The sequence below is a fragment of the Macrosteles quadrilineatus genome, unplaced genomic scaffold (assembly GCF_028750875.1).
Source record: "Macrosteles quadrilineatus isolate MER2022 unplaced genomic scaffold, UCM_ALF_1.0 Scaffold_5__1_contigs__length_97177068, whole genome shotgun sequence".
Lineage (NCBI taxonomy): Eukaryota > Metazoa > Arthropoda > Insecta > Hemiptera > Cicadellidae > Macrosteles > Macrosteles quadrilineatus.
This window is the reverse complement of record NW_026542598.1, coordinates 90,889,703-90,914,394: the sequence shown is the minus strand read 5'-3', so window position 1 is coordinate 90,914,394 and position 24,692 is coordinate 90,889,703. Positions and strand designations below refer to the sequence as shown.

At 34.1% G+C, this 24,692-nt stretch overlaps 3 protein-coding genes across 6 annotated transcripts in view; 1 reads left to right on the top strand and 2 right to left on the bottom strand.

The window, feature by feature from the left end:
• Nucleotides 1–966: 966 nt before the first annotated feature.
• LOC128994146 (prostaglandin reductase 1-like) lies at nt 967–12,582 on the top strand. 3 transcript variants are annotated; one of them, XM_054418459.1, is made up of 10 exons: nt 967–1,133; nt 2,994–3,118; nt 3,670–3,715; nt 7,166–7,228; nt 8,355–8,546; nt 9,130–9,248; nt 9,620–9,774; nt 10,066–10,177; nt 10,964–11,082; nt 12,099–12,582. In XM_054418459.1, the coding sequence occupies exons 2-10, from the start codon at nt 3,013–3,015 to the stop codon at nt 12,207–12,209; spliced, it is 1,023 nt and encodes a 340-aa protein (XP_054274434.1). In that variant the 5' UTR covers nt 967–1,133; nt 2,994–3,012; the 3' UTR covers nt 12,210–12,582. The 3 variants fall into 3 exon arrangements, with proteins under 3 accessions (XP_054274434.1, XP_054274433.1, XP_054274432.1); XM_054418458.1 differs by lacking the exons at nt 967–1,133; nt 10,964–11,082 and adding exons at nt 1,168–1,348; nt 11,137–11,255; XM_054418457.1 differs by lacking the exon at nt 967–1,133 and adding an exon at nt 1,170–1,348.
• A 1,436-nt stretch (nt 12,583–14,018) lies between these two features.
• LOC128995239 (uncharacterized) lies at nt 14,019–18,586 on the bottom strand. Of its 2 annotated transcripts, none has more exons than XM_054420188.1 (8): nt 18,472–18,586; nt 17,827–17,994; nt 17,301–17,425; nt 16,302–16,468; nt 15,746–15,943; nt 15,069–15,255; nt 14,791–14,898; nt 14,019–14,235 (listed from the first exon to the last, which is right to left on the bottom strand). In XM_054420188.1, the coding sequence occupies exons 2-8, from the start codon at nt 17,965–17,967 to the stop codon at nt 14,118–14,120; spliced, it is 1,044 nt and encodes a 347-aa protein (XP_054276163.1). In that variant the 5' UTR covers nt 17,968–17,994; nt 18,472–18,586; the 3' UTR covers nt 14,019–14,117. The 2 variants fall into 2 exon arrangements, with proteins under 2 accessions (XP_054276163.1, XP_054276162.1); XM_054420187.1 differs by having other exon boundaries at nt 17,827–17,991; nt 18,472–18,555.
• Nucleotides 18,587–21,922: 3,336 nt separating this feature from the next.
• LOC128995786 (otoferlin-like) overlaps nt 21,923–24,692 on the bottom strand; it is a 39,843-nt gene continuing 37,073 nt past the window's right edge. Inside the window, exons 36-38 of the mRNA XM_054420804.1 lie at nt 23,888–24,066; nt 23,320–23,420; nt 21,923–22,895 (exon numbers count right to left, since the gene is read on the bottom strand). Coding sequence (XP_054276779.1) covers nt 22,715–22,895; nt 23,320–23,420; nt 23,888–24,066 — 461 coding nt within the window. The 3' untranslated portion in view covers nt 21,923–22,714. The remainder of the gene's footprint in view (nt 22,896–23,319; nt 23,421–23,887; nt 24,067–24,692) is intronic.

The window sequence follows — 24,692 nt, the reverse complement described above, 5'->3', positions numbered from 1 at the left end:
GTGGATTTGAGTAACTTTCTTTTATCAGAAAGTGAAAATAAATGTATTCTGCTGATTAATTCTTTCCTTTTTTAGGTTAATAATTGCATATTTTACCTTTCCTCGTCATCTCTCAAGGAATGACTAATTGTAATTTTTCATGTGTAATGAGTTTAATTGTTCTTTTAGCGAATTCCCCATATAAGGAATTAATTACTGTATAGCTTTTTACGTAGGTTTCATTGCAAGACCTTTGCCCCGGAACCGATTTACTTGATCGTTTTGAGGTCCTTGCATCTAGAATCTAAAACAACATTAAGAAATTTTAAAGTTATCCACCATATTGGAAAATAGTGGCCATTTTTGAAACGGTGGAATTAATATTTTTTATGTAATTAAAAAGTTCCCCATTTAATGTTTTCCATAAATCTAATAGTTTCTGAGATACCAATGGTGGCACAGTTAAGTGGTTCACCCTGTATAATAAAACGGACGTGTTTGACACATTTTCTGTTCTTTTTAAATGGAATATAATATTACAGCAAATAGATCTTTTGAAAGCTGTTACTAAAATTAGTACCTATGTATAACACTGCATTATGTAATTCCTAACTTTACTCATTTTATTACCTAACCAAGATATAATAATATAATACCATCATTTCATAATAATTGTATTTTCATTTCCCAGAACTAGGAAGACAAACATTTTTATATAAGATTTAACACACGTAATGGCACATTCAGAATTTTGAAAGAGAATCAGTTTCTCCGTAATGTGTAGGATAAATTGTTTTGTAGAAAGGGAACGGAGACTGGCAACCCTGTCCGTCCACAAAACCTCCCACCTGCCCCCCATTCGCAGTCCCAACTCCAGCTGACTTTCCTAAATCCTCATTCGTTGATTCCTTTGGTCTGCTATTGTAAATTTGTTTCTGCTGGCGCTGCCGCTGGGCGTCTGCGCATATTGTTATCATAACCTTTACCTTATCGTCTTATCGTCCTTATCATTAGTTTCTTTTTCTCACTAAGTTATTCCTGTTACAAATTCTAGATTCTGTCCTATACACAACTGCTTCTTAATCTCTAACTTAAACGGAAATATTGACATTCAAGACTCAAAGCTGCCTTTGTAGAAGTTGGACTTGATACCGGTAATGTTTAGGTTATAATTTTGAATTTTGTTTACAACATTATTCCACCTCTTTCAAACTTTACTCTGTCAACCTTTTTCTGATATAATTTCCATGACTTTGTTCATGACAAAGTCTTTAACTATTTCCCAATATTTTATTAGGGCTTCCTTTTGTCCTAAGCTCCTCCCTCGGAAGACAAATTGCAGGTTAAGATTTTCAGGAAGCCAACAATTGTAAGTTGTGCTTGAAATAATATATTTTAACAACTTTAATTGAAACTTCAAGCTTTCAAACAATGCTAATTGTAAAAAAACTGACGATACTTTTGGATTTAGAATAAAAATACTATTATTAAAGTCAGTCAAATTACAATTTCAATCTATAAGTATAAAAGAGGATGTTTGTATATATATATATATATATATATATATATATATGTTTGGCAGGGATAAACTCAGACACCGCTGAACCGATTGCCACGAAACATGGTACATACGTGTAGAATTTCATGGAATAGGTTTATACACCATCAATTTCGTGATCCGTCCAATCGGCTCCGCCCCAGTGGCTCTGGAGTTTCCCATGTTAACCTTAAGAGAAATGGAATTAATGAATCTTAACAGCTGTTTCAATTAAACAAGTTTTTTCTGTTCTATGATTTTCAATAGCATTAAAGTTACAAAGATTACCAACAGGGTGCAGCACTATTATTTCTTTTACATTTATGACAACAGCTAATTTGCAACCGAAAGGTGAGTGAGCATAGCGAACGAACTTCAACCTTGAGGCGAGTTAGCGTAGTGAACGAGCTAACCTGAAGGCAAGTGAGCGTAGCGAACGAGCTAACCTGAAGGCAAGTGAGCGCAGCGAACGAGCTCCAACCTAAAGGTGAGTGAGCGTAGCGAACGAGCTCCAACCTAAAGGTGAGTGAGCGTAGCGAACGAACTTCAACCAGGACGTGATTGAGCCGAATAGAAAGACCAAAAATATTGTCTACCCACTAGCATTAATATAAGAGCAATAATAAAGAATCGGCTATCCTTTGTACTATATGTGTTTCATTAGTTGTCGTACGTATTTTAATTTAGTTATAAGCACTTCATATACAATAAGACAATTAAACGTTACGGTACTCAAATTATAAATAGTCAAAGGCAAGACAACGTCTGCCGGGTTCAGCTAGTAACTTATAAATTCAGAATGAGGCCCCTACACTACACTTAACAGTAGTAGAATCAACTGAATGGTCTATTGAATTGAAATCTGACTTACATTTACTGTTTAACTTAGGCCTACATACTCTATTTTATAAAATTCTTGAAATAATTTATTAGCTTGGAATAATTTATTTGGGAGACTTATTTCTCTTGGTTATGAAATAACAAAAACAATTAAACTAGAAATGAAAGTACCGGTACGTCTTCATGAGTTTCGTTTGCCTAATCTGCACAGACATCCCTGGCCTCCAAAGTCCCCCCATGGACATCATTTACAATAGCTAATTGATTGATGATGGCTTCGAGCTAGGTTATCGTCAATGTTGGAAACAAAGCTTTAAGTAACTTACCTAATAGGCCTGGACCCTGTTGGTTTTGTATCGCACATATACAAATTTTATAAGCCCACTTTGAAGTATTTGTTATAAAAGTATGGTAACATAATCAGTTTAAATAATAGATAATCAAAAGAAAATAGAGCAGATAGTAGCCTACTGAACTAACTTAGGCCTATACAAAATGTTTAAAACTATTTCTTGGTGTTTTTTTTTTTTCTTAGAAAGAATAAACTTTGGCCCTAACTTAGTTCATTTAAGTAACATAAATAGTTAGTCTTAACAATAAAATAAATTGACAGATGTTTGTTTTTATTTTGTTCAAGGTTTGCAAACTTCTCCAACATGGGAAAGAACATGAGATGGGTTTACGCACATTCCTTCAAGGGAGAACCGAAAGTTTCCGACTTTGAACTAGTTGAAGAAGATGTACCTCCTGTAAAAGAAGGAGGTCAGTATAAACTACCTATTCAATGGAATGCTCCAAACCCTGGTTCGGTTTTTACCAGTTTATTTTTATCGAGCTTTCACATGCTGCTGGAAAACACAGTTAGTTAGCAATTTTGCCTGGAATCAATCCCTCTTACGATAAAATCAGCAATCTCCAGATTTGGAAGCTAGCTACTCAGTAGTAAATCAAGTACCTATGTAAAAAAAATAACAGTAAAGGTAATAGGTGTAGGCCTAAAGGTTAATTAAATAACACCAACACATAAAACAATTTGGCAAAAAAACCTTGTGCTCTTTTTATAGCTTTTGCCTTTTAAGTTATAGGCTTATCCTTTAAGTTACACGATCATGTAAGATATTCCTAATTTCAGCATTATTTTTACTTTGACAGATCTTATGTCCATCTCAATCCCCTACAAAACAATTAGGCCTAGTATCTTGTAAGTGTAGGCCTACTGGAGATTAAACTGCTTGATGTTAAATTAGTGAATAAGAGGTATTTTTTAGTGCTTACTAAATACAAATTTAACCAACAAACTTTTTTTGTTGCAGAAGTTAAGTTTGAAGCCCTGTACCTGAGTGTTGATCCTTACATGAGGTAACTATCATAACTTTAGGTCTACCAAATAATTTTTACTATGGCAAATCTTAAAATATTGGGCTCAACAAATATAATATATTGCATAGGCCTATATAATACAACATACATATATAATACTAGCCTACATATATATACATATATAATACAAAATATATAAAATATTGGGAGTTATTGACATTAAACTCAAAAAGTTATTATTTTGTTATGGAGTGCCAAAATCGCAAATTAAAGAATAAGCAAATTTAAAATACTGTTACTAAAACACTCAAATGAAAGAGATGAAGAGAGAAGGAAAGTTATATAGGGCATTCCGTTCACACCACGATGTGAGTCATAGTAAAAAGGTTCTAACATGTGTGATACTCGTCAAAATTGCGGTATTTTCAAATATGGTGGCCAAAATATGAAAAGACAAGCCAAAATAATGATGATGGCAAAACTGAGATAAAGTAGACTGTGTTTTAGTACTTATGATGACTTATAGCCTAAAATTATAGGGGCCTATTAATATTGCCCCCCCCCCCCCAATATTCTATATTCACCACACTGGTATGTGCACCCATCTGAAGCCACACACAGTGCCGGATTTACCAATAGGACAACTAGGCCGTGGCCTAGGTCCGCAAGCTAAAGGTGCAAATGCTTGACAATTTCTTTATTCAGAGAAAAATTTTTTTTTAAATTATCAAATTGCTGAGATTGCGGGTGACAATAATGATGTTCCCATCGATTGCGGCCCACGGGAGATTTTCATGATTTTGCTACTGTGGTGGGTGACGCTGATAATATCGCCATGATTTCCGCTCACGGGAGTTGTTCATGATTTTACCGCGGTCGTGGGTGTCAATGATGATATCTTCGTGATTGCCCACGGGGGATGTTCACGATTTTTTTATGGAATCGCCAGGAATTTCCCCTGTTGGGATGGGGCCACTCGATCAATTTGGCCTAGGGCCGCAGGTACCCTAAATCTGGCACTGGCCACACACCATGTATCTTTCGAGTACTGTCAGAGGTGTTGACATAAGGGGCTGTGTTGACATCTACCGTATACTGTCATAACACACAAAAGCAGCATGCAATCGTCCTAAGAGAGGGTTGGATTTAACAGAGAAGTTTGGTTAATGAATTAAAGATTGAATTTAAAAAACTTTAGACCACTAATTTTTTGCAAGTGGTTCTTGGCCAATGTTATTTCTAACATGTTTACAAACTTCAAACCCTGTGACCAATGATGTCCACAAGTCTGTATTCAAAAATATTAATCAAACAGTCCCCATAATCTGTTTGTCGAACATTGTAAATTATGATTATATGACTGGATTTTCAGTTCTGGATAACATTTTTATTTTCTTCTGAATTTTGACATTTGGAGTAAATTTTTATTTTTTACCTTTTGCGGTAGGCATTAATGTGTAATGTTTTTATTGTAAAAAAAAAAAAAAAAACTAATTGAAACTTGTTCATTCACCCACTCACTTCACTTGTTGTTGTTCACTTGTTGTTCACCCTTCAAATCTTAGATCTAGTTTCCCTAGGTCTCCTTTAAAAGTTCCATAGTTGTAACAGCAATTTTTTATTTAAAAAGTCATATATTATTCTGACTGGTTATAACTTTAAAGTATATTTGTTTTTAAAGTAGCCTATGCATTTTGTAGTAATCAATAATACTAACAGGCGCTCTTTTGAGGAATCACAGAGATTTTTAGAATTTGTGTAGCTGATTCTTGTGACAGATAGATAGAAACTAAAGTTAAAAGGCTGTGTTGTTTCTGTCTCGTATAACTCTAGTTCTTACTATTTGGGATGAAATCACTTTATGATAACTTAGAAAGGTCAATAAATGAACTGACTTTCATTCTTGAGATTAGGATTTTTTTCTTTCAGTTATTCAAATTTTCTTCTAAGTTCACTTAAAAATATAACCTGTCAATTGCCTCAAAGAATTACTTAAATATTTTTAATATTACAAGTTTTGGGATTTAACTTGTTTGGAATGCTATACAATATTAGTGAAACACTTTTACATATTACACTCTACTGGGTAACTTTCACCACGTTAATAATTATGACAATTATTTGGTAGTTTCCAGACACAAAAACTATTGTGTTCTTTAGGTTTAGTGACCTTGAATCTAAATGATTTAAAACCAATTTTGCCAACTCTTTTTACTAGTTGCTGTTTTTGAAAGGGAATAGTTTAGGTTATATTAATTAACCTAGAGAGGTGACTTTTGCTATTAACTACTTATTGCTATCATCCAAGTTTCTCCTCTGTATATTTATTATAGTGCTTAAAAACCTAAAATGTTTTGGTGTGTTGCTTCGCTAGCCAAGTGCTTAGTATGGACTTTTTTGTAAGAGTGGCCGGTTTACTTAGTTTACTTAATCATATTTATTGTACCTCGTAGACTCTTAAATAACCTTTTTTACAAATTTACAAGATTTTGAATACCCCTTTCTATATAATAGCTAAGCATTAAACAGTAAATGTTCAGGTCATTGCTCTTTTAATTAGAGAGCAGTTTGTACAGTGAAAAGCTTTAAAGATAACATTTATCTTGTTTGAGCTAGAGTGACTGGCAGGATTTTATCTGTGAATGCCACTCGACAAAATAAACCTCAACGTCATTTGAAATTGCTTAATAAATACTCGACTTATAAATGAATCTTATGTGATTGTTTTTTACAAATCTCAGCTTGAGTGCTAAAGACAATACATGATTATAGAGTTATCTTTCTAAAACCGTATGGTTAAGTTTAAGAGGTTACAAAAGCTACTAAAGTCAACAATGGTCAACTAAATATTTGGTTGGCATCAAAATTAATTCAGGCGTGTCGTAATTCAAGTGCTTATCTCTGTGAAAAAGCTGTGTTAAAAATCATCTACCACTCCCTTATAGAATGTCAAATTGGCTACGGAATCAAAATTTATGTTAGGACAGCACAAACAAATTTGAATAAGATGTTTAACTACAAAACAGGCCACTAGAGTTATCAAAAAATATATGGAAGTCGGTAAAACTATACTTTAACGAAATGGACATATTTACAGTGTATAACTTAGTTAGTATATTTTTTTAACTATTCAACATGCTTATAAAGATAAAAACACTGAAGTATCCCATAAATACAATACCACGTGGGAAAATCTTACTGTTAAAAGTCATCATCGGCTAGAACTTTCAAAAATGAAGCCTTCGTATTTCGGCAATTTATTCATAAGAAGTTTGCCTGCCTTACAAACAAAACAAAAATAATAGCTTTGACTTAAATCATATATAAACTGAATAAAGATAATTTGAATTAATTTGATGGTTTTGTGGGCTTCAACCTTATCGTTATTAAAAAAAAAATGCTGTTGTTAAAAAGGCTAAAGCAGTGAAACGTTATAAATAAATTCTACTCTTATATTGTTCTTTTGATGTAATTCTGATTTGTTTACAGGGCCTATGTGAACAAGCTGGGTGGAAAAACTGGTTTTACGATGTTTGGAGGTCAAGTTGCAAGGTTTGTACATGTTTGAAGCCAAATAAGAATGTCAATATAGCATGTTGTTGGTTATCCATTGAATTACAAACTAGCTGTTACCCACGGGCTTCGCCCCGTTTGACTTCATAAGTATTAATAAAACATAAAACTATTGATTGCTTAAGTTAACCTGAAATAAACAAAATACAGTAAAACAAACAAATAATCACACCTGATTTTAATAAGGTAATAAATTGAAAGAATAACAAACAAATAAGTACAGCTGAGGTATTTTTAACATTGGGTATATGGAAAGTTCCCTTTAGAAAGGAATTACAACCTTAAAGGGCAATTTATGAAATAATGGATAGTCTTGCGCAAGGTTTCTCGTCATGACGAACATTTTAAGTATATGGTTTATGCGGGTGTGACTTGTAGTTTTCTCCTTTTGGCTTTATATATAGATCAGTACATCATAAAATGGTAGGACTAAAGCCACATTTACATGAGGTAAGTAGAGCAGGCAGGTTAAAACGTTCATTGTGGCATACATGAAACAGGCGCTCGTCAATGGCGGCGAGGCCCGGACGAAGCCCCGGTGCGCAACCGAATCAGCGAACGCAATTGGCTTTCAAATATTTCAGTCTGACAAATCCCAAAAAAAGAGAGAAAATCCCCGAAACCGGGAAAAAAGCATTGCCAGACGGGATTTTACAGGAAATTTTAATACCAACCTATACCAAAACAAAGCTCGCATTCTAAGCTATAGGCTAGCAACGATTCTAACATTCCGCGTCAAAAGCTGAGCTCACACTGACTGTTCAAAGTAAAATCATGGGAAATGCCGACTACGACCTTGCAGCACCTGGCACGCAGCCGGCACCGGCCGAATTCAACCGCTCTGCAGCGAACGTGTTAAGGGGCAGGTTACTCGCCTTAATGTTTTTAAAATTAAAATTACCAGAGTCAAATAACCTGTCCGCTAACTGGCCTCGTGCAAACGCAGCTACATTGTCAATGACTGTCTATGACTTATACTTGTTTATAAAACAACTGAACCTTCCAGAAATATATAAGATAAAAAAGTAAATTTACTCTGCAAGCAAACAGAGCAAGATTGATTTGCCTGTTTTTATCTATCCAACTAAATGTGATATGTTTGCAGGGTAGTGGAGAGCAAACACCCAGAATACAAGGTTGGCAGCATCGTAGTAGGTCAGCTCGGCTGGCAGCTATTCACGGTTGGCAATCCTGAAGAGATCACTACAGTTTTTGGTGCCAAGGAAAAGCCTATGGTGTTGCCTGACCTGGGTGGACTGTCCCCCTCCCTTGCCCTAGGAGTTCTAGGCATGCCTGGGTATGTTACATTCATCAGAAGAAGTGAAACGTTTGATGTCAAATAAATTGTGAGATGACACTCTTGGGAGAATTTTTGTAAAAAGAGTCCTGTCAGGTTCTTTTGGAAGGGAAATGACTAACATTATCTTAGTTGAGTTGGTATTTTGAGTTCTGGGTTGCTCTCCTTGTAATAAGATGGTTGCTGGCTCAAACCCTTAAGTCAATAGCTTTTTGATGATTCAAAAGGTGTAGATGTTTATCACTGGGCTTTTGATAAAAGGTCCTGGCTAAGGAAACAACTGATCTTGATCAGCAACAATTCTATCTGGCCTATTCAACACTCGTCTTTGCCTACAAAAAATACACTGTCTGGTGTGCCGGCTCGGCTTCGTATCTTATCCAATGTGTTTTCCTTTCATCCTGTAGTCCTCTTGACGTCTCCCCAGTTCTCTTTTGGTCTTCCAACTCCTCTTTTTCCATCAATGTGTTAGGCTAAATTTTTCACTCCTCCGTCCCTTTTATGTGTCCAATCCACACTAGTCTTCTCTTTATTCCAATTTTCAAACCCAAGGTGATGTTGAGATATAGTTTGTATGTTTCAGAAACACTGCCTACTTTGGGTTCCTTGAGATATGCAAGCCTGTAGCGGGAGAGACTGTAGTAGTTAGCGGAGCTGCTGGGGCTGTGGGCAGTCTGGTGGGACAGATCGCTAAAATAAAAGGTCAACACAATATTATAAAACTACTCTCGTAAATAGGTATTTACAGACAAGAGGCGATTGATATCTGTACGGTAAACACATTTTGGATGAGTGTCATGCAATATTTTTTTCCATAAATTATGGAAATAGCAAATATATCTCTGTATTCAACGAATTCTAAAGTCTATCCAAATCAGAATATTTTAGTCACTAATATTTTTGAAAACGATGTTTACCTTACCATCAAATTCAACCAAGATATTTCCCATACTGGAACCTTAAAGCCTACTTTTTCATCAAGCAATTGGCTGTTGCAAACCTTGCATATTTGGCAGTTACAAACAACTCAGTATTTTTAGAAACAGTTTCTTGATTTTATCTTTTTCTTTTAGGTTGTCGAGTGATTGGCATCGCTGGATCCGATGATAAGGTTGCTTGGCTCAAAGACGAGCTCAAGTTCGACGGGGCTATCAACTACAAAACACAAAACGTCTCTGCAGAACTCAAAAAGCTGGCACCAAAAGGAGTTGATTGCTACTTTGATAATGTATATTTTATTCATACCTTAGATTTTTTTATTGGGTCCTAGATATTCATAAATTGAACACAATTTTGTTATTTTGAACTATGAAAATAATCAGTTTGAAGGGAAGTTAAAAAATTTGTGTCGAACATGCTGCACAGTTAACAAGTCTAGAATCTCAAACACTTCTGCAAATTTTTTATTTGGCCCACCATAATCGCACAAACCAGCTATAGCGAAGACTACTTGTACACTCTATAGATATAGCTTGCAGAAAAGTCTAGCGGTAGGTAATGCAATTATTGTTGTTATTAGGTAGGAGGAGATATCAGCTCTCAAGTTCTTTACCAGATGAACAAATACGGCAGAATATCTGTGTGCGGAGCCATCTCTGTTTACAACAATGACTTCAGCAACCTCGCCAAAGGTGATTAAAGTAGTTCTGGGGTGCAGGTGTAGTGGTTAGAGTGACTTTATGTGCACACTGCTGAATATTAAAGCAACAAATAGAATGGAGATGATCTGTGTCGCTTTGTTACTTACTGAAATCAGCTGTTTTATTAGCTAGGATCAGTTATTAAAAAGCGTTATGATCAAGGATTAATTAACAAGTGACCCAGTTACCAACCAATAAACCATCAAAACTACTGACTTTTCTCATGATTAACCTCAGGATGAATTAACATTTACAAAAGTTTTTTTGTTGGTTACGCTAATAATCTGCGAAAATGTCCAAACCAGTCATCATTTACCTAGGAATCTTTTATTTCAAGTCGGGTGAGGTAAAAAATGTTGACCATCGGTTCTTAGGCCATAATCAAGTTGCTTTCGAAGTATTCATACAAAAAATATTAATAATGGTCATTCTACTATCAGTTTTTGTAAAAAATTTTACATTATTATTACTGTACATTAACATCTCCTGCGGAAAAATTATTATTGCGGAGACAACATTATTGTCTCCAGCAATCGCGACAAGTTATGAACATCTCTCATAATCGCAGTAAAATCGTGAATTTTAATCTTCGAGCTTTTGAACTGGGCTTTCAACCTAGAAGTTTTAAGGACTTCAAAACCGCACAGCTTTCCAAATGTGAGATGCCAAGCACTGTAATTCTATTGCTGATTCCACCGGCGGAATATTTCAGTAAGTGGTTACTTGTGTGTTACACACTTTTATTACCGAGTTTTACATTTAACCACTATGTTACAGCACCAGTCATACAGACAGCCATGGTGATGAATGAGTTGAAAATGGAAGGTTTTATCGTAATGCGCTGGGCACATCGCTGGATGGAAGGAGTTCTTCAGAATCTGAAATGGGTCAAAGAGGTTGGTCATTGAGTGTTTGCATGTTAAAGTTACTTTTGCATGTGTGTGTTACAGCCCCTGTGGTTCAGACTGCGATGGTATTGAATGAGCTGAAAATGGAGGGTTTTGTAGTACTCAGATGGGCCGACCGGTTCATGGCCGGCATCCTACAGAATCTAAAATGGGTGCAGGAGGTTTGTATACAATTTAAAATGTTAAATTTGTTCAAGCATTTTTTGTGTTTGACGTTTTATAAAGGTTTAGAAGGGTACGTTCAACAAAAAAAAAAACCCAACTAAAAATTTCTTTTCCCACTTTGATTCTGTCTCAGCTTAGCCACTGAGTGTGCCACCTTATAAGGGCAAAACGTCTACAGTGTTAATACAAATGTGACGACACGGTTGACACCAAAAATCACCACCATGAACACACTAATGATTTGCCACTGGTCTTAAATTTATATTTCTTAGATTAGAATCAAATCAGTTTCTTTAAAGTTTGAAGACAAGGAATACTACTTAGATACACTAAACGTTTAGAAATTTTTTGTTGAAGGATTATTATTTAGGCTACTTACTAATAAGCTGTCTTAACTCCATAGTTGTTAGCTCAAAATCGTCGTCATAAACCAATATTCAAAATTCTAACTGAAGCGCTATGTTACAAAAAAAATAGCAGAACCGTATAGATAAATGTTATGTGTAGGCCTAGTATCAAGGTGGATAAAATTTCGAGTAGCCCTTGGCTTTAATGTTTTTTGTAAGAAACAAACCAAACCCTTGTTACTATCGTCTGCAAGCAAGATAGGATCCTCAATTAGCACCTATGATAAATAAATTGATCAACTAATACCTGGGTATCTAAACCGTTTTGTAACAAATAGATGGCAACTTGGTCCAGAATCGAAGCTCTTGGAAAGCTCATTTAAACTAGCAACCTTCAAGTTCTTGAGCACTAGGCCTATAACCTTATTTTTAGTGTTGTTTGTGTAAAAATCAATTTCAGTTTTTCAAAAATAAATTATTGTTTGCTTACAGGGTGAATTGAAGTACAAAGAGACGGTGACCGAAGGTTTTAAAAAAATGCCTGAAGCCTTCATCGGCATGCTGAGAGGAGAAAATGTTGGCAAAGCAGTGGTAAAGGCCTGAGAGTTTGTTAAAGATACTATAAGTGGAGTTCAAAGTGCCTTATAATACTGAAAAAGAGGCATAATAGAGGAAACACAAAAATATGTGAATAATATGATAAATATTTGCCATTAGAGTTTTTTGTCTGTCTATAGTTTGTATAACTGTTCCTCTGCTATGCATATTTTCAATGCTTACATTTTGAGACACTTATCATAAATTATATTTAAATACCCTGTTTTATGTTATTTACACTGCTATGTTAAACTTATCGTGGTATTCTACTCAAGACTGAAAATGTTTAGGTGTAGTTTTTATTTTATTCCATTTTATGCTTGTTATATACTAAAAGCTTTTGTTAAAATGTTTATGTACAATAAAATATATTTTTGAATCGAGATTTTTTCATCCTGAGAAAAATCAGTAGTTTTTATGGTTCAAACTGGTCCCAGCTGTTATAAGGCTTTAATAAATTCATCATCACACTCCATTCTACACTATCTTGCATTAATATTCGTCTAAAAAGACCCACCCAAGCGTGTGTCGTTGTTTCAAAGAATTGATCATTTTACTCGCTTAGTTTCTTGTATTTTTAGTATTTAGAAAATTAGATCGGAAAACACTTCAAAACATACTCAAAGATTTTTATCAGGGCCTCAACAAAAGTTAAGTTTTTTCATCCACCAAACTTATATACTTACTATAAGTGTAACATTATATTCTTAATAAATAATACCCCCGCCGCAGCAAACCTGCCGTCTAAGCGAATTTCCATTTGGCTGAATTGATTTTCAATCGATCTATTTAAATAACATTAGGTTTAATGAGTACCTAGGTTTGCTGCTACAAGGAAACTAATAAAGTGTGTATTTTAAGTAAAATAATTATTGCTTAGTAGAAAATGAATACATTTGCCAAGTTTGATCAAAAGATATCCATAAACAAGCAAACTACAACATAAACAATATTCTCCATAAGAATAACATGGGAATTTTAAATTTACAATTTTTTTTTGTTTTCTCCGTAACCAATAACCGTACAAAAACACTTTGATATACTGAATTGTTTGTTTTTTTAAGCTCTTTAAGAAGGTTTAGAGAAAAATCGGGAAATTTTTTGTTTTGAGGGTCAAAAGTGAGAAAAACCAATTTTTACCCCATAAAACCCCCCATAAAACCCTGTTCCCATGGTCCGATCATGCTGGATCGCGAACTCATTCAAGTTTATCCCGCCTTACACCTTCAAACCAAATTTCATCAAAATCGGATAAAAATTACTCAAGTTATCGTGTTCACGGACACATATATATATAAATCTATATATATATATATATACATATATAAAAATTTGAACGAATGGTGTTTTTGGCCTCTGGGGACATCAAAATGAAAAAGTAAATCGGTCCCGGGCCTAAGTCTTACCATGAGACCTACGGTAATAGCTACTTCCCTATAGGGAAATTCGCTAAAACAAAGAGAATTGAACAGTACAGAAGTCAACTCATGGTTTCTACAAACTGCCTCTAAAAGGATAAATTGTGACATAATTTCAGTGAAGGAGCTAAATAAGTTACTACATCGCCAACATGTGTGACACTATTCGGCTCGCAATAAAATGTGCAGGGACAAAATAAATTATAAAAAATAGTTTTGTCTCACCACAATCAGTCATACCTCCCCCCTCCAGCCCTTTGCACAAGCCAAATCAACGCATTTGAGATGTCCGTAAAAATATTACCCCCCATTAACATATGACCTGTACAAAGGGACAACATTTCACAGCAATTTTCACTGAAATGACAGGTTTGCACAGAAAAAAACTCAAAGTCAGTTCTTTGAGACCAGTGTGCTTATTCTTGTTACAATACAATGTTGCAATGTTTTAAGAAATCATTTCTATCTAAGATTTAATAAATCTGCATCCATGTAATCAAGAAGGCAGTTGAAACAATGCCTTTGATATAGTTCCCTTCTTGAGTGTTTGAATAGCTTCTTTGTATTCCACCAAAGAGTATATTTTTATTCCAAGGGTGTCAAAGTCCAAATACCTGTAAAGATTAAAAGGAATTAAAAGGATTAAAAGGGTAAAAGATTAGCGGCTATGAAATTACCTTCCATAATGCACACATATCACACTAAACATTCAGGTTCGGAGAGAAAGGGCTAATTGCCTGATCACACTAAACATTCATGTAGACGGGGGAAAATAAAACATGAGTGCATTTATAAAGTAGTTCCAAATTTTATCAAATTAACCTAGTCTGACCAAACACAAATCCTTAGAGCTCCTTAATATTAGTGCTGATTGACAGCTTAAAGCCAATGTTTTGAATTAGGTTAGTTAGGCCAGTTTACAATACTTTTACTTTTGGTGTTTTTCTACGCCATTTGTATTTTTTTACCTTTGTGAGGGTTCGGCCCATAAAATACCAAACAACTGTAGTTGATTTATGTTAAAATTGTGGATGTGGTATCTTCCATTAAAACTTCTTTCTTATTGTAATAGGCATGATTCATTAAAAAAAGAGAGGAAAAACTAGCTGCGGTCCTTTTCTGCTAAATATCTGATTCATGATCTTGCAATAATAAGAAGTTTTACTAACCTTGAGCCCATAGCTTCGATCAATTTTAGAGCGTTTCCAAAACTGAATAAGTTAGTAACGACTCCGTAAATGGTTGTTTCCTTCCTGAACATTTCAAAAGGATGGATCCTGCAACAAATCATAATTTTAAAATTAGTTTTTGATTTGTTAGCGAGAATTAATCTAAATAAACTGCCATAATGTTATACACTGAAATAGTTAACCATTTTCTGATTGAAACCTGGGTGGCGTTACCCACAAGTAATGATGAAATGTTCTAACCAGCGTTGGTAACTTACGTGATCGTAGTATCAGGAGAAGCGACCCCGAAGATACAAAGTTTGCCACCGGGGCGGAGCAGAGGTAAGGCGTCTTGCATGGCTCGTCCACTGCCACTACAATCTACACACACATCTACGCCCCAGTGTGGCTCGGACGACTTGAGAGAGAGGATTTGGTCTGGACTGTAGCACGGGTAACCTGTGTCTGTAATAGATTACAATATTCTGACAACTGTACTGGAATTATTCCATGAATGTGTCGTATAAGTGTGTGTTTATGGCAGATAGTTAGAAAAATATCTAGATCCCCTTGGACTTTGAAAACCGTAGTATTTCCTCCATGGATGGGTTACAAGACAACATCTGCTTGAGTAATGTTTCATGATCGTTGAAACATCCTGATTACCACGGCGATTCTTGATTAGTTCCTGTAACTCATAATTATCATCTATTCCTTGACGGCAATATTGTTGTTTGTTCTTGCTATATCAGCATTTTCGTTTTGACACTCACAGTAAGATAAGGATCTACAGTGATTTTGTCAACATGATCAATTCAGCAATCACTACAAAATCATAGCTCTTCACAATTTTTACAGAAAACATAACTACCAGACAATAACCACTTGGAATGACATTAAAACATTCACAGATGTAACTTTCCTCGTATCAGTCACTATTTCTCAAACCACTTACTGAGTTTTGAGTTTAGAGCCCTCCTGTCAGCCACAGGTTCACAGACGATGACATCTCGGTAGCCGAGGTGATGGAAGGCGGCCGTCCACAGGTTACCTATAATACCAGCTCCCAATATCAGTATCCTTGAAGCGACGGACACAGGAGCGATGCGATCTAGACCATGGACTACGCAGGATAGCGGCTCACACAGGATGGCTGGAATTCGGTTTTTAAAATTAAAGAAAATGTTGAAAATTTAATTAGTTTGAAATATGGAGATTTCTAATAAGAAAGGAATGACATATTGAAGACCCTTAAACGGCTTTCCAAAATTTTTCTGATTTATGAATTCAAATACTTAACTATATGAACTTTTAACATTTTTTATCACAAAACTTCCTCGAATTCGACATAAATTCTCAAAAAATGTAGGATTACCCCCACCCCAACCAAGAAAAAATCTTCACAATCCAGTTAAAGCTACACTGACTCGTATCGTTTTGAGAAAATGGAACTGATCTAACTTTGTGGCAATGGAAATAACGTTTCTGTGATCTCTCTTAGCTTCTCTTACCTAAATGGAATGGTAGGTTGTCTGGAATCTTGTGAGCTTGTCTAGCCGGGACCTTACAATACTGGGCCCATCCCCCATCAGTGAAGATACCAATGAGAGAGTCTATACCTCCAGAGACACACAGGTTGTATTGCCCTCTCCTGCAGAACTCACAAACACTGCATCCTCTACACAGAACATAACACAAGTTAGAAAAATCTATCACAAAAACATAGGCTACACAAAGAGTAGCTCAAAATACTTGTAAATATACTTTCAAAATGTGTCGTCAAACTTTATTAAAGTCCCTTAATTCAGGCGTAGTTTCGGCTGGAGACAATAATGAGGCTGTTTTGTGGGGGCTGCAGTTGATGGGGAATGCTGGGAAAAACTCGAGGGCCGTTTTTTGGTGGGAGACGATGAGGAGGCTGCAGTTTTGGTGGTAGATGCTAAGATAGGTGTAATTTTGGCAGGAGACACTGAAGGAATTACACTTTTGGAGTCAGATTTGAACTGGAATTGCGCTTGGCTGCAATTTAAGGTTGATGGAGACCTTATAGACAGTCATCCTTGTACTTGTCTCTTATTTCTTATACAATTGAATTCTTCAAACAAGAAAATTATTCAGTTGATACTTAATTTTAAACCATTTCTCATGATGATGATCGTTACTTTAAGCACAAAAGGCCAATGTATCAGCCATTGAGAATGATATAACCAAATCATAACTTAAAACTAAATAGAGCAAAATTGAGCAAAACTTAACCAAACTTTCATGACAAATGAGTTTAGAATGACTATGTTTGAACTAAATGTAGTTCACCAGGCACATCTTATCATAGCTTAGCTCACCTTAGCATAGCTATTATGTCTGAATGGCCAACAGGAGCCAGCATTGTAGGTCATGGGCTTAATCCTGTCCTGGATTAACAGAGAACTGTTTTTACGGTCCTGCTTACTTACCAGTTCATAAAATGTACTGCTAGTTTCTTTATATGCAGAGAACAAACTAAGAGTTACCTATTGGGATCTATAACCACCCTGTCTCCAGTGTGAACGTGTGTTACATCATTCCCCTTTAAGCAAACCACTCCGCAGAACTCATGGCCAAGGGTGAAAGGTTTTTGCATACATGGAAACGAACCCTGGAAGCAGAAATCTCAGTGGTTCAAACATGTAACTACCAGTGAAATCATAACATTATACTTCTACAATACTATTTTATATTTAGGAGTTATGAATCACGATTTGCCATAGGTACTAAGCCCTTGCTACCACTCAATGCTACCACTAATATAATTTGATGACCAAATTATTATCTAACATTTTTTTCATGTATTTGAGTTTTTGTAAGTGTTTATGTCAACTGTACACAACCCATGAACCATGGGATGAAGAGGACATTAACATTTTTATTTTATGTTCACCCTTGAAAATGATCCTTTTAGGTACAAAACCATAATTAATTGGTCTGCTTAGTGCTAATATAACAAGATCAGATTACATTACTACTACAGGTGTTTGACCTTCAGATCGATATACTTACGTCAAGAATATGAAGATCGGAGCCGCAAATTCCCGCGTAGACAATTTTAACAAGAACTTCATCTCTGTCAACATCGCTTGGGATTACACTCTTGGTTAAAGAGAGCACTTTTGTACTTGGGTCAAAAAGTAAAGCATCCATTTAAGTATTTTGTCCTTGACTAACCTGCTTTGGAAAAAGCAAAACATGTATTTAAGTTCTTCCCCGTTAAGTAACCTATGTAGTAATGACAATTTATTTAATTTTGAGTTTTATTAGTACAGAACAGATAAAATGTAAGTGGTTTGTTTTATGATTTACGTAAGGTTATACGCTTAGCAATTTTTATTTTACGGAAGGATTATTTAATATAAATTGGACGACGCCCAACATGGTTCCCATCCAAGCCAAAATTTAGTTTGTGTTCATGTCTTGAGTTTAGCCCTACTTATACAAAAATTTTGTTAAAGCTCATCTTCATAAACACAAACACAATTTAAAAACAGGATGCCACATTTATAATAAATTAATAATAGCCAAATAAGAAGCTTAAAATAAAATGTTATCAAAATATTTTAACAAGAAAAACACTCTCTGATTTTTTGACACAATATACCGGTACCAAAACACTTATTGGAAAAACAATCACAATTAAGAAAGATCTACCTCACAATTTGAACACAATATTTTTCACTACACACACATTTGTTTGCTACAGAACACTAACGACAGTTCCAGATAATATCTGTGGTGGTTTATACATTTCAACTGAGTCACAAACAGTTCTTTGATCCAGTTCTAATCATCGAGAAGATAAACAGAGTTGGTTTGCAATCCAACTTTAAGATAGGGCAAAACTTCCTCTGTAACCTTTTAAAGTTGCATAACCTAATAGTCAAACAGCACCTAATTATTTAAAATGTTGACTTAGTTAATTTGAAATAAAATTTTTTCCTTCAACAATATTTCAATCCGTAAAAGTACCAAAGAATAGTTCTTTAATATATTTTTGATTTCTTTCAGAAAGGTAATCAATAAGATTATAAGATGTTTGAATATAATATAAATATGAATATTTTTGGAAATTCATGTCAATTAAATCACTGAATTATACTATTGTATTACGATGTGTAGAACACATTTTCTATAATTGTTTTTTTTTTTTTTGATAAGCTGTAACTTCTTAATGTTGATTGAGGCAAACAATATGAATACAGCGTATAAAGATGTTTTTGGTCAAAAACTGGCCAGATGGATTTTTATAAAAAAGAAAATGAGAACCAAACTACAATTTTTATACTGAGATTTTCAAAAACATTAAAAAATACGGTATTGTTTTCAAAATCTCATCCATTTAAAAAATCCAATGAATACCACTATAAGTCTGTATATTTGTAATCTTAGTGTTAAATTCAATCCCATTTTTGAAGATCTTTCAGTTCCTAATTTTTCATTCGAAAGAATATCTCCTAATATTAGATCCGAGGGTCTACATGAAATCCACAAATTTTCTTACAAAATATTTATTTGCAATTTGAATTATATACAAACAGTACAGTTTGTAAAATAAATACTTTTAGTTGTGACGAGTGATAACACTTTATACAGTTGGTGTTAGGAGCTTACTTTTATGAATATGTTTTATTCTACAGAAAATACAATATTATTTATGCATATTTGATATGAAAACAGAAAATTTATAAAACGAAACTTTCTTTATAACCTATCAAACTCATTACATTACTATAAAAAAAAAATAAAAATATACTTTGCTTTTATAGTTACTGGTACAGTATTTTTCCAATGCCATGTTCTTTTGTTTGGGAAAATAACTGGATGGATTTAAATCGTAAATATGCATCATAAAAGAGCCAAATTAACAATAATTTGTATCCAAATGGAATGTATCAGAATCATTGAAGGTACCAAATACAAATTTTTGATGTAAAGCGTAAAATGTCTCCAAAAATGATGTGTCACCTTTCAGCCTAATCTGAAGGCCAAACAATATATATATTGAAGAAAACATAAAATAAACAAAGATCTTTCAGACCACTAAGACCAGAAAAGTGACATGATCAATTATACTAAATGAGCTACGGCTTAAAAAAAATAGTTGAAAGTAAAATCTGTTTTAAGTATTCCACTCATGTTACCAGAATTCAGAATTGCATACAATCACAAACTATTTTAATTGACTACAGAAACACCCTTAGTTTGGTTTGTATACTCTCACACTCTCCGAGACTTGTACATGAAAGAAAAGTTTGTCACAAACAGAAAAAGCTTACTTTGGTTGTATGTGACATAAAAAAAAACTTGCTGACTCTTCTTTGTGTTATTTTTTGTATCACCTTTCATATAAATACTAAGACTTGAGATCCAAGCCAATTCAGTTTGCCATTAATAAGAAGCCTGTGTCATTGATTTGTCATAAAAAAGTAATGACATGACTTAAATGAGTTAAACTTCTGAGCAGGACCAAAATAAGACTTGACAACCAAGGGAAAGATTTTTTTGAGTCTTGCAAAAATTTACTTTTTTTCTAGGACAATAATGTGTTTGAGTATTTTTTATGTTTCCCGGATAAACAGATGACTAAACTAAGTCAAGTCACAAACTCAACCTTCAAAACTTCACCTACAATTCATTTAAAAACTTGGATAACATTTAATTAATTTACAAAGCAATAACATACCTTTAAATTCACTCTTTTTAACTCCATCTCTTAAATATTTTCATTTTAATTAAAAAAATCAACACGTACGCACATTAATGTTATAGAAATTTTCTACAAAACTTTAAAATTCAGTGACCAGCACAAATCACGCCCAGCATGCATTGTAAATCGTAACAAAACACCAACAAATCACATTTACAACTTTTTACAAGATAGAAAAATCTAAAATTGCTTTCAATAGACATTTTGATTCAAAATGTAGAATAAGATCAACTCTACTCAGAGTGTCTAGTGGTGGAAAAATCAACGGAATGTTAATCAAATCCTAATGTGATCTACCTAGCGAATTAATAGTGTATCTAAATCTACAAACATGAAATTTTTACGTTCGGAATTATTCAAAAAATTACTGCTAGGTTTAAAGTATTTATTCATAAGCACTGACTTTCTTTCAAGTGCTTTTAGTTTTCAATGTAGTTAAAGAATCATCAGGTACTGTTTTAATTTACAATATTTTTAATCCGTCGTGAAACACTCCATTGCGAAAATGGAAATAAATAATTTAGATAAACCCTTGCGGTAAGAAATATGGCTTGAAATTCAAAATAGTGTTTAGTAAAACTGTTAAAAGATAAAATAAATGTATGCAATAATTTTTCCCCTGCTTGTCCATAAAAAGATTTTTTTAAACCACTACACAAACTTACTTAGCATATTGTGCTTAAATGCTTTGTAAGCTTACAGTTATATAATATATAAATAATTAATTCCCCCCTAATTTCCAAAGTGTATAAACTCGTAAATAAATCCTTAGATACAAATTCCTTTAATGTTCAACTGTACAAATCAATCATTACAAAATTCTTTTAATCAGACCCAAAAACTAATTAGGTTTAATTTTGATAAAGTTATAAAGTTAATAAAAAAACTTATAAACCGATTTTAGAGCTTAAACCCGAATCCTGAATCATATTAAATTTTTTCAACAATAAAGTATTTTAGGTGCTTAAGAAACAAATATAAAAAAATATATATATCAACAACAGTTACTAATCTAAATATATATTTCTGGAAAATAGATTGTAATATATTGATATGTTTGTCACATAGACAAAAGTTGTAATCTATATTATGAGCTATTCAGGAATTTGCATCTAGAAGTTGATAAAATATGATTTACTCTAATTTATCACAACAACAAATCCCTATGGAATACAATATGACTCTGGTATCTAGCATAGACTACAATTTTTAACAAAATTATTTAATGAAATCGACCTCAATAGGGAAAACGTGGTGCCATAAAGGCTCTCACACTTTAGACTAAAGCTACATAACTGGAGACTAAAGTTCATGGTGGAATGGAAGTGTCGAAATGTAGTGCTGCAGTTTAATTTAAAACATCTTTTTTACCTTACTAAATTGCAAGCGGCCAAACAAGAAAAAAATTGTGTCTTCAATTTTATTTCTCAACTTATGAAGAAGAAAACGTTAAATTAATTTCAGTGTTAATGTTTAATTTTAACTATTAAATTTGGATAAAGTTGCTGCCGTTGACATTATTTTGAACTTTATTCTTCACAAAGCTAAATCCACGTGTGATTGGCTGGATTAGGATCTGGGACATCAGGACAGAATTAACATGCTCTAAAGCGGTGTTTACACAAATACAGAAGGTAGGTTACCTGCCTCAGTATTTTTAAAATTACCTAAAGGTACGACTGACTAGTGCCTACTGGCTTCGTGTAAACACCGCTTAACCACTTCAGAAGCTGCTCTCAATATATAATCATTGAATTTTGGATACTGTAGTAGACAAAACCTTTATGGACCAGATGTAGCCAATTTTTTATACAAGTAAAAAATATAGCTGAAAAAGCCACCCACAGAGTGTAGTAAATGCAAAATTAGTTTCCTCCCATAGATCCGACATAGATTACAAATTTGACCTTTCACTTTAGATTTGTATTGGTGGAATCAGGATTAGGAAGATCCTTAGCTTACTAGACAAAAACAAAGAACTGAGCTATGCACTTTCTGTCGGTCGCTCAAATCAATTAGACAATTTTAATTTTAATACCGACCACAACCCTTAACGTTGGAATGGGATGTCTACTTAATCTATCGATAAAACTCATCATGATTGATCAATAAAACTACTTATTTGCCGAGGATTATTGCTGGGATAGACATTGCTGAACGTTGGTCTCCAGACAAGCGGACGACGGATTACGCTCCCAGCATCTTCTTGACAGTGTATCCGGGAAGAGAGTAGAAGAAGAGGAAGAACATGAAGAAGAGAGCCATGACGATGAGCATTTTGAGGATCCGCCACTTGTAGTTGTGCCAGACGATGTAGCGGATGGACTTGAGGGGGTTGAGGAACCACATGAATGAAGCATCGGGACGACTGGAAACAAACGTTGAGTAAATTTACGTTTTATTTAAAAAGTAAAAATGGAAGATAAAATATTAATTTGTAAATCACTAAATCTTGATTAGTATTGGATGGGGAGTTGGATGGTTTTAGTGCTCGCGGGCAATTAGAAAGGTTGCCCATTCAATCTTAAAAAAATTAGAGTTTTTTTTCAACCAGACCGAGTTATTTTCAAATTGGGCTCTTAATAAATGGTACTGGGTAACAAAACAGGTGGTCTTAGTCACAGTAATAAAGCTAGGCAAGACATTATTCCATTGTTCACATGTTGTTAATTCCTATTTGGGTAAAAATATGTCCAGTTGCGTCCCCAAAAAGATCTTCTATTTCAAGTGAACAATTATTTATATACCCAAAAAGATGTAAAGATATAATATATTTTCCTGTCTAAACTCACTTTGGTTTATCTAGAGGGTCTGGTTCATTTCTGCCTTGCCCTGCTGGATTTTTCTCCGCCTCTTCTTGAGTAAGCAGGTGGATTTCAGCCTCCACTTTTCCCTGAAATTGTTATTAAATACACTCAATTGTTGTATTATGAGTGTCTTATTACCTCATTTATTTTAAAGTAATATCAATATAGGTGTCTTAATTATTTATGTTTTTTCTTCAAAGTTAACACTTTACTATAAATTATGCACTGTTTTATAATTCCAAACAGTAGTTGGGTCATAGCAAAGAACCTGATGAAGGACATACGGTGGAGAGTTTTTTCTTCCTTCGTATCTTTTCTTGGAGTGGGAGGGTTGGCATTTACGCCATTCAACAGGCAAAATGCATAAGGAAACACGCATTTGTCTTACTCAAAAACACAGGCAAAAAAAGGTAATCGAATATAATTCCAGTTATAAAACGTAAGATAACAATCTAAAAAATTACATATATTTACTATTAATTCTGCACGATACCAACTGTATTTTTTCCTCAATAAGTCCCAAATAATACTATTTATTACAAACAATACTTACTGTCAGTTCCATCTCTTCATTTTCCTTCTTCACATAGAAAGGCCACCAACCCTTAACCCTCTTCTGCTTGAATATATTCACCATTGGAACACTTCCGTCAGTCTTTAGCATGCTCAGTGTGCAGAGCTTTGAGGACTTGGCTCCTCTGGGGAACCTGTTTAGATCCAAAGTTATTGCCCCTGAAACCAACAATGAGTGTTAGAAACAGTTCACACTTCTAGACAAAAGAAAAAAGTACCTATAAGAATTTATTTTATTAAATGAAAAGCTTCATAAGTTTGATCATATATTCTTTTTTTGTATGAACTTTAAAAAAAATCAAAGAACAAACTAAAAAACTATCAAAAGAGGATTGTATGGATAGGGATAGGGAATAGTAGTCTTATTTTGGGACCATACACAAAAATAAGTAACTTTAACATTTTGTTTGTTGTAACATAAAATTTTAGACAAATCTTTGGGCTCCAAATCTCAAAATAATATTAAAAACTGTGTTTTTAACATGAAATAGCACTTAAACTTATACTTTTTATTTAACTACTATATTGATGCCTTGAGATAAAATGTGTAGTAATTTGAGTAATAAAGGGACGTTCAGTGACGTAGCCAGAATTTCAAAATAGGGGGGGTCGACCGAACGGGCCCAGGTAGAAGAGGGGAGGGGGTTCGGGAAAATTTTGAAAATATAGGCCCTAAAACAGTATTTTTTAGCTCTCCTGGCATTGAAAATAATCAACCCCAACGTCAATCCAGTATTATTATACAATTTTACGTTTAATTGAACAAAAAAAATATTATATTTAGG

What these genes read in the sequence shown, in the direction of transcription:
- LOC128995239 (XM_054420188.1), bottom strand. Translation starts at nt 17,967, where the DNA reads ATGGATGCTTTACTTTTTGACCCAAGTACAAAAGTGCTCTCTTTAACC. An exon ending in GTGGTTATAGATCCCAATAG is followed by an intron (nt 16,469 to 17,300) that starts GTAACTCTTAGT and finishes TGTTCTGTGTAG; the next exon opens with AGGATGCAGTGTTTGTGAGT. An exon ending in TCTCCTGATACTACGATCAC is followed by an intron (nt 14,899 to 15,068) that starts GTAAGTTACCAA and finishes GATTTGTTGCAG; the next exon opens with GATCCATCCTTTTGAAATGT.
- LOC128994146 (XM_054418458.1), top strand. Translation starts at nt 1,227, where the DNA reads ATGACTTTGTTCATGACAAAGTCTTTAACTATTTCCCAATATTTTATT. An exon ending in TTTTCAGGAAGCCAACAATT is followed by an intron (nt 1,349 to 2,993) that starts GTAAGTTGTGCT and finishes ATTTTGTTCAAG; the next exon opens with GTTTGCAAACTTCTCCAACA. An exon ending in ACCTCCTGTAAAAGAAGGAG is followed by an intron (nt 3,119 to 3,669) that starts GTCAGTATAAAC and finishes TTTTTGTTGCAG; the next exon opens with AAGTTAAGTTTGAAGCCCTG.